Genomic DNA, 10080 nt, shown 5'->3' on the forward strand with positions numbered 1-10080 from the left:
CCCCCCTCCTCTCCCTACCGCCCGACTGAGTCCTGCCTGCTCGGGGCCAGGCCGGACTCTCACTCACCCCGGCCCCGCGCTTCCCCTGCGTCTCCGGGGCCTCCCTCCAGCGCTTGTGGAGGGAGGAGGAATGGTGAGCCTGGGGAAGAGGCGGGGATTCGGGGAGGGAGCCAATGGGGGGAGGAGAGGGCGGGGGGGCGAGCACTTCCGGGCTCCGGAGCATTTCCTTGTTTGTCCAGTGTCCCGACCGCACATCGGTCGGGACGCAGGACAAACAAGGAAATATCGGGACAGTCCCGATAAAATCGGGACGTCTGGTCACCCTACAGGCCATTAAGAACCCACTCTGGACTGGTCCCTAATGTGCAAAGATGTGGTTGGTCTTCTTGCTTTGTATGTATGTATGTATTTATTTTTATTCAAGATTATTTAATTCCTAGAATTGCAAAATAAAAAAAAGGATCTCTGATAATCTGGGTCACTTTCTCAAACTCTAAACAAGCTTAAGGGCTAGACTGTTTTTCACCCATTTCCTAGACTTTGGGGGAGGAGAGTGAGAGAAAGAGGGGAGGTGGTGTGTGTGTGTGTGTGTGTGTGCGCACCTGAGATGGAAATGGGTGATTGGCACAAAGCAGTCACATCGGCTGCACCCTTTTATTTAGTACAAGCATTCTCCTTGAACCAGCACACCTCTGCTAGATGCTATGTCTGTGTGATGGAATCCCTGAACTCTGAGGTTACTGCTGCTAATGTTAGTACTTATGATCTGGAAGGCAAGGACCAAGATTGTATCTGGCCCCTGTATGAACAGGGATGCAAGGGGTGAGCTAGGTGTGTCTATGCCTTCTTCCCACTTGTGTCCATGCAGTACTAAGAACAATCTGGACCTTAATTTATAAAAAATATTGCAGCACCTTGGTCCATAAAACACAATAGGCCCTTGTATATAATTTTTTTAAGAAATGGATTAACAACTGTGGAATGCTATCCACTTGGTATGTATACCAATGTTTTTTAGTACTTTAAATCTACACTATGAACTGACATGGCATAGAACATGGATTTGTATGATAGCAGGTCAAATTTCTGGCTCCAGTAGGTCAATACTACACACTGGGAAAGCTCCCTAAACATAAATATGCCTAATATTGTAAATAAGCCATATTTTTTTAAAAAGGAAAAAGTCCCATTACATATATATATATTTCTGTAGCATCATGGCTCAGAGAAAGCTGTTACAGGGAATTAGATCAACACCACCCTTGGCATGCTCAGGCAAATAATCCCTCCAGAGTCTTGATAATGCAGTGCAGTGATCTGGTTTTCATGTAATTTTCTAGAAGAAAATAGTAAATAAAATCTTCCAGACAGAAAGTAATTGGAAAAAAATGGGCCAATTGCAAAAGCAACTAGATCACGGACTCCTTTGCTGCACACTGAAATATCAGACAGCGGATTTTAATCAGTGTGTACTCAGCTTGATATGTTGAATACATGGCAATCTGATGTCCATCCTATAACCCTGACAATTGCATTCAGAAACAAGTTTTTTCTGACTTTTGAATAGATGAGCGTTGGTATTTGTTTCCTTTGTGCCAAGTAAAGAATCTTATTAAATATCCCTTGCTACATTTTAACTTTCTGAATATATCAGTCTTCTAGTGTTTTAACTAGATATCCTGAAAAATATTTTGCGGGAACTTTGATTCAACAAAATTTAGTTTAACTACATATTACACACAAAAACCACTATGAAGAAGTCTATTCTGACCAAGGACATGAGACAGTGAACAAAGCATGAATTGACAGCAGTGTTCACAGTACATATAAATATGTAACTATTAGATAAGGGAATAGTAGAGTAGTGATTAATGTGTAATGGATGGCAGATGTGTGGCATGTGAACAGTTCATGATTTGTATGGAGTATGGTTCCCAGAAATTAATGAACCAATCACAGAGTGCGTGATATGATGTAAAATAAAATGTGCACACGGCATTCTCTTTTGGGAATGTATATATAATTAGATTGATGATTATGTACTTTGGACTTGTGTCAACCCCCGTGCTAGCAGAGTCTGATCAACTCAGTGTAGTTTTACTGTATACCAGTAAAGAAACTTAAATGACTAGTTCAGAGTCGAGCTGAGTTGCTGGGAGGTTAAGGTATCGGAGGGAATGCCAACACTATGTTAAAAGAAAATTGAGGTTGCAAACTCAGGCACTCAAATGGTAGGAAATGCCAGAAATAAGGTTTCCTGTTTAATCCTAATGCTGCCTCTTGGGCATGTGCATTATGATACATCTTTAATTACATGAGCACATAATATTTTTTTTCCCACAGGACTCTTGCCTCATTCAGTCCATAGGATGGGCAGTGCTCATTTAGGCCTTGTCTACACTTGAAATGCTACAGCAGCAGCTGCATTGCTATAGCACTTCAGTGTAGACACTACCTATACCAAAGGAAGGGGCTCTGCCATCGCTGTAGTTAATCCAGCTGCCCAAGAGGCAGTAGTACTGTCTATATCGAGGGTTAGGTCAGAATACCTACGTTTCTCAGGGGTGTGGATTTTTCACATCCCTGAGAGAGACCACTATGCCAATGTAAGTTTCCAGCGTCGAACAGCAATTCAATAGTTTTGTTTTCTCCTTGTTGTTCAGCATGTGGCCTCATGCTTTATTTGCTGCACTAACTATTCCAATCCTGTTCTGTGTTCAGAACATAAGAATGGCCTTACTGGGTGAAACCAATGGTCCATCTAGGCCAGTATCCTGTCTTCCAATAGCAGCCAATGCCAGGTGCTTCAAAGGGAATGAACAGAATAGGGCAATTATCAAGTGATCCATCCACTCCCAGCATCTGGCAGTCAGAGGCTCAGGGACACCAAGAGCATGGGGTTACATAAGAACATAAACTATACATATATCCAACTATACATACAATATGATGGGGGCTAATTTAGCTACAACTAATCAGGAAAAAGATCTTGGAGTCATCGTGGATAGTTCTCTGAAGACGTCCACGCAGTGTGCAGCGGCAATCAAAAAAGCAAACAGGATGTTAGGAATCATTAAAAAGGGGATAGAGAATAAGACAGAGAATATCTTATTGCCCTTATATAAATCCATGGTACGCCCACATCTTGAATACTGCGTACAGATGTCTCCTCATCTCAAAAAAGATATACTGGCATTAGAAAAGGTTCAGAGAAGGGCAACTAAAATGATTAGGGGTTTGGAACGGGTCCCATATGAGGAGAGATTAAAGAGGCTAGGACATTTCAGCTTGGAAAAGAGGAGACTAAGGGGGGTTATGATAGAGGTATATAAAATCATGAGTGATGTGGAGAAAGTGAATAAGGAAAAGTTATTTACTTGTTTCCATAATATAAGAACTAGGGGCCACCAAATGAAATGAATGAGCAGCAGGTTTAAAACAAATAAAAGGAAATTCTCTTCACACAGCGCCCAGTCAACTTGTGGAACTCCTTGCCTGAGGAGGTTGTGAAGGCTAGGACTATAACAGGGTTTAAAAGAGAACTGGATAAATTCATGGAGGTTAAGTCCATTAATGGCTATTAGCCAGGATGGGTAAGGAATGGTGTCCCTCCCCTTTGTTTGTCCGAGGGTGGTGATAGATGTCAGGAGAGAGATCACTTGATCATTACCTGTTAGGTTCACTCCCTCTGGGGCACCTGGCATTGGCCACTGTCAGTAGACAGGATACTGGGCTGGATGGACCTTTGGTCTGACCCAGTATGGCTATTCTTATATTCTTATGTTTATTGTAGACCTGTTGCCTACTAATTTCATTGGGTGACCCCTGATTTCTTGTGTTATTTAAAGCAGTGAACAACACTTCCCTATTTACTTTATCCACACCATTCGTGATTTTATAGACCTCGATCATATTCTCTCTTCCAAGCTGAACAATCCCAGTCTTTTTAATCTCTCCTCAAAGCTTCACAAATGTTATTGAATTTATTTTCATGGCATCCCCGTGAGATAACAGAATTGTATTATCCCTGTTTTACAGATGTGAAACTGAGTCACAGAAAGATAAAGGTCAGAAGTATCCACTAATTTTGGGTGTCCAGTCTGAGATGCCTAGAACCTTCTTTTCCATTATATAGCTCTTTATGTGTTCAAAGCACAACTCCCCACTGACTTCAGCTGTAGATGTGAGTGCTCAGCACTTCTGCAAATCAGGCCCCAGGGTCTCAGGACAAGCACTCAGGAAATAAGATGTACACAATTACTGACCATGTGAGAAAAGTTTGATATAAATGACTTGACTAAAATCACATAAGCACTCTGGCAGAGGCAGGGAGAGAATCCATTTCACCAGGGCAGCAGTCAACTGCTTTAATCATGAGATCATTCTTTCTCTTATTGTATTCCCCCTGGCTCATTCACTATACAGCTTCCAACTTCTGCAACAAATTAAGCAGGGGTTGAACAGCCTCCTTTCCTTCCCTCCTGTATCGTTTCCGGAGCAAGTCCATCCTGTGCACTGAGTAAGGCAGGGATCCCATGGAAAAATAGTACATGATCACGTAATTAAAGTCTGTATGATAATGTGTATGCAGAAGGGGGGCAAATTAAGGTTTTGAGTGCTTACTTTGCAGCCTCAATTTTCCTTTACTGGGCCTAATTTCCTAGGTTTTCAAAAAAAGCAAACTGAGAAAACAGAAATTCCATCATGTGGCACAATATTGACACCCAGATAATTCATCAAGAGGGTTTGTACCTTTAGATTCACTGCACAGACCTCTGGTACTTGAGCTAAAGGAGTAATTGAAAGCAATAGTAGGTTGTCATAATCTGTGTGAACCAGCACTAGAGGGATGAGGAAATTGAGCTCTTACATGGTTCACAGCCTGATAGTTAGGGAACTGGGCTGGGATACAGGAGACTCAAGTCCCTACGCAGCTTGATTCACTGCAGTTTTTTTCCCCCCATCCTGGACCACTCTGAATCAGGCAGAGCAGGGACTTGAACCAAGGCCTGGGGGGACACACTGATTCCCAAATCAAAACCCTCAGGTTTCAGTCTCAAAATGGACAATTTGACACAATTCTGTTTTTTTCCTTAAAAGCATTTGAAAAATTTTGTTTTAGTTCCAGTGAGGAAGGAAACCAAATTTCAAAACCTTGAAAGTTGCTGTCAAATATGTTTGCATAAACCAGATACTGAATAACAAACATGTTAAAATCAAATCTGTGTGTATATAATTCACAAATGTAGAAACAGGCCAAATTCATTGAATAAAATGTTTACTGTGAATAGGTCATTCATCTCTATAGACTGCCTATGGCAAACCTTCAGTAGCTGATACTTTCTATTTTGGGAATTATAGTCTTCGTACCTGCAATTCCTGATTAGTTTTTCAAGTTCCTCGTTTTGGAACTGTTGTCTGCTTGTTTGAAGGCCAAGGTCTCTCTCTCCTCTCCCCCCCCGCCCACGTAGTTGTATTTTAGGAGGCGAAGTAATCTTAGGATATATCATTTGTATTTGGTTTTAGAGTATTTTAGAATCTATAGCTAAGACACTATGCCAGTAATTCTTCTTCTTCTTCTCTTTCATGAGTTTCTAGATCTTACTAACCAGGAGCAAGTGTTTCTTGCAGAAACTGTCGTGTGTGTGTGTGTGTGTGTGTGTGTGTGTGAGAGAGAGAGAGAGAGAGAGAGAGAGAGAGAGAGACAGGGACACAAATGCTGAGAATCAGGGAGAGAAGGTGAAAGAAACAAATAAAAGGATGTTCAAGCGTTTGTAGAATTAAATCCTCAAGTAGTAGTTATAGAGATTAGAATATTAAGGAGCTAATACAAAGAATCCAGCAGCAGCACCCTAGCCCAATATGTAATGGTGTGGCATTTGCTTGTGTTATCCAGAAAAGAAGCTTATTGTATAGCTAAATATTGATCATCATCTGCTACTAAAAGTTAATATTAAATGCTATTTTTGTTAAAATCTTTAGATTTATTAACTCTGGTTTAGACTGTATTTTTTGTTTAGGCGCTATAATACTAAGTAATGAGTTAGTACGCTGTTCTATATATATTATATAGATGTAATTTAATTTATGAGCTCAGATTTTTAAGTTACTCAAAAAGGCAGAAGTTCAGTCACAGAAATATGTTAATACACTTAGATATCACCTTTTGTCTTTCAGTAAGAATTTTTAAGTTTGGAAAGTTGCACTTGTGGTTTAGCTCACACAAATTAATTGATAGCGGGCAAGACACACAGATCTGCATATTTCAGTACAAGCTCCTCCAGGCATTAGCACAGAAAAGGGGAGAGGGCACTAAAAGCATAATGAAATAAATGGACTGCACAGTCAATTTACTGCCCTCATTTGGAAGTATCCATAAAGGTTCAGGCAGTAAGGCATTTTTAAAGCTTGTAAAAGTTTTGCTCTTTTTCAACTCTAAGTAGCTGCACATGCTGGGATACAGAAGCACAGACAGCAAAGGTGCAGGAAAAGGGCAGCTCTCAGTTACTTACGTTGACAGCCTAAGCTGTGCCAGATATATCCCAGCAGACACTTATCACATTTAGTCCCTGATGTTCCCTCCTTACACTCACAGAATCCTGTGTCATTACAGCGATCATGGATAGAGCCAAAAGGGTTACAATTACAGTCTGCAGAAACAAGACAACACACATACGCTGGCCATAATTCAAACAATAGCAATAAAGGAAGCAATTCTAGTGTTTAAAAGTAAAGGACGACTGTCTATTAATGACATTTGGAGGAGAGAGAATAATTACCACAGGTCCACTTTTCATTTGTTTGGTCTTTTTAAGAGCAGACCTCTGACTGATTATGTGAGGGGGAAAACTAAACAGAAAAGATGTAGAGTAAAAAGGTAACTGATCATAATGGATATTCCATTTTAATAAGGAGGTTTTGTATAGTTTAATGAACAGAAGGAGAGATTTGTATAGCAAGGATAAATCGATATGCCATCAGGATGAAATCTGTTTTAAATTATTAAAATAGGTGTAGCTGTATCACTCAATACTTCGAGTTCTGCTGAATATTTTTAAAGTGCTATATAAATGCACTTTACTTATTTCCAAGATAGTCTTCCCTTTATATTTAGGAGTAGTATGTTAATTTATGTAGGTACTTGCCATTGTAGTGATGAGAATTTACAATGCACCTTTCACATATTCCAAAACAACCTTGAGGTGGGGAGCAAAATACTACAAGACTTGGTCAGTACTGACTTTTAGCTGTCATTTTCATTCTACCGCTCTTCTTTCACTCCCATGGGGGGTGGGGGGTGGATGTGAGGATGGAAGTGAAGCACTCCAGCACCCAAATGTAGATTTTTTTTTCTCACATGTGCCTGAACCTGACCAAAGACTGTAGTAAATTGTGGTGGTTTGGGTTGACCCCTTTATTTCCACAACCTTTATTCTAGGGTAATACAGTAACTCCTCACTTAACGTTGTAGTTATGTTCCTGAAAGTGCGACTTTAAGTGAAATGATGTTAAGTGAATCCAATTTCCCCATAAGAATGAATGTAAATGGGGGGGGGTTAGGTTCCAGGGAATTTTTTTTTGCCGTACAGTACAGTAGTATAGTTGGGAGGTGCCCCTGCCTTACCCCACACAGGCACAGCCCACTGGCACTGGAGACAATGAGGCAGGCAAGGAGGCTGAAGGTGCTGTAGGCTAGGAGATGCACGTTGTGCAGCAGCAGCAGCAGCTTCCCCTTCTCTGCAAGCACCATGGGTGGTGGGCTCAACCCTCAGCCCACCCACGTCACCCCTTCCCCCAAGTCCCCATCCTTAACCCGCCTCTTCTTCCCCCTTTATTTCACACGCCACGTCCTCGCTCCTAACCCCTCCCTCCCCTGCCTCCTGCCCGCGGCAATCAGCTCGCTTGCAGCGTTCAGGAGGCAGGAGGGAGGGGGAAGGAGTGAGGACACAGCGCGCAGGCTCCCCCTCCCTCCTGAACATTGCAAGCCAGCTGATTGCTGCGGGCAGGAGGCAGGGGAGGTGCGCCGTGTCCTCGCTCCCCCCTCCCCATCCTGCCCGTGGCAATCAGCTGGCTTGCGACTTTCAGTGGCGGGGGGGGGGGAGGAGGGAGGACTCCGCTCTCCCCGCCCTCCCCTGCCTCCTGCCCGTGGCAATCGGCTGGTTTGCGGTGTTCAGGAAGGAGGGGGAGCCTGTGCGCCGAGTCCTCGCTCCTTCCCCCTCCCTCCTGAATGCCACAAGCCAGCTGATTGCTGCGGGAAGGAGGCGGAGGGAGGAGGGGGAAAGCACTGATCCGCGGGGTCTGACGGAGGGCAGGAGGTGCTGGGGGGGGGGCGTAGGGGAGCTGATAGTGAGGCTGCCAGCTGTGGACAAAGCAGGCAGCCAAACGATGTTATAGCGAAGCATTGCACAACTTTAAATGGAGCATGTTCTGTAATTGAGCAGGGACGTAAGATCGAAACAATGTTAAGCGAGAGGACGTTAAGTGGGGAGTTACTTGAACCACAGACTTCTCTCTTTAACACCATCACAAATTCAGTGCTCAGCTCTGGGCTCCACGGCAGGAGGGAGCCCTTCAAAGAAGGAAGATAATTGACAGCAGTGTTGAGTTTTCTGGCACTGCTATGGATCAGCTGTATATTTTCTCTAAGCCTAAGGACCAAATTCTGATCTCATTTACACCAACATAAACCTACAGTAACTCCACTGTTGTATCTGAGGCCACACCCTACCTCTAACAATAATTTTGACCACACACCTGATCTCTGCTGCTATCAAAGGCAAGAGATACAAATCCATTGGCAACCTTGCTGGGTGCATTGTTTATTTTTTTTCCTTTTAATCAAGCTATCTTGCTGCTATTGTTTGCTAGGACTATATTAAATTGCAGCAATATTACAAATGACAGAAGAGGAAAAAGCATTAAAATATTTTAAAATCCAATGGAAATTTTTTTTACGGGGAAAGGAATATTACCAGTAACAAATGTCACCTGTTGCCTTACTGCTTATTAACTTTAAATTAAAGAGGACATTTCAAACATTTGGCATGCTGGAGAAGAATAGTTACCTCTGGCAAACACAGTTCCACAATAATAATCCAGTCAATTAGCCAACAACATTAATTAATGAAGTGGAATACTGACATACCCCCCAAAAAAACATTGTGGAACATTGAGCACAGTTATGCCTCAGTAGGTGCCATATAAAAAATTGGCACTCCTGATGTTAATCAGACATTCAAAACCTTTATGTAAATAGGCATACGGTTGAGGTACTAAATGCAGACAGTCACATTTATTTAAAGAAGTGTAAGTCAAAAGCTAACAGCACTGAATATTATAAGGAAATGGCCTGATTCTCCTCTCACTAAACTGAAAGTAACTCAACTGAACACAGTGGAATTAAACTCATGTAAAATGAGTATAAGTGGGAGAAGAGTCAAGCATGGAATAGACTATCTGTATATAATATATTGCCCCACAAAATGGAAAGCCTGATCTAAAGGTCAACGAAAAACTCCCATTGCCTTGAATCACATCAATAAGTAAAGAGTATCAGACTTATATTTTGCGACTAAAGGGGACAATATATACTGGATTAAAAAAGCTGTTATGACAAACCTCTTTATAAATGTGCTGTTCTGACAAGCCTCTTTAAAAAAGATACGTTAAAGGGGTGTTACCAAAACAAAAAATTTAAAGTGCAGCTCAACAAATTATTACCCCAATCTTGCAAACACTTAGGCATGTGCTTAACTATGTGCATTTGCATAGTCTCATGGAGGTTGTAAGATTACTCCCATGTGTAAAGTTAAGCATGTGCCTAATGTCTACAGGACTGGCACCTATTTGAGAAAGTTTAAAAAAATCATCATTTCAGTATCTCTTTCTGAGGCAAAAGAAATGGCTATACTTGGTGTCTCGTCTGTAACTATACTGTATGATAAGGTTATGTATGCTCCATGGTATCATGTCTGGAACTGCATATTTTATGTAGCTCACAGCTTCTTGCTTACAAAGATTCATTCACATGACACTAAATGCGTTACCTTCATGTAATTACGGTATCACACCACAGAGTAA

General features: G+C 41.8%; 1 protein-coding gene across 5 annotated transcripts in view; it reads right to left on the minus strand.

Moving 5' to 3' along the window:
* Nucleotides 1-10080, minus strand: part of LOC112109982 (netrin-G1) — a 211898-nt gene that overhangs the window by 38304 nt on the left and 163514 nt on the right. For 2 of the 5 annotated variants that reach the window (XM_026655972.1, XM_026655971.1), the window contains one exon: nt 6513-6650. The exons of the other annotated variants lie outside the window; for them this stretch is intronic. In XM_026655972.1, the coding sequence (XP_026511757.1) occupies nt 6513-6650 (138 nt within the window). The remainder of the gene's footprint in view (nt 1-6512; nt 6651-10080) is intronic. 5 annotated transcript variants of the gene reach the window in all.

Source organism: Terrapene carolina, unplaced genomic scaffold, assembly GCF_002925995.2.
Source record: "Terrapene carolina triunguis isolate 2854851 unplaced genomic scaffold, T_m_triunguis-2.0 Scaffold211, whole genome shotgun sequence".
Lineage (NCBI taxonomy): Eukaryota > Metazoa > Chordata > Testudines > Emydidae > Terrapene > Terrapene triunguis.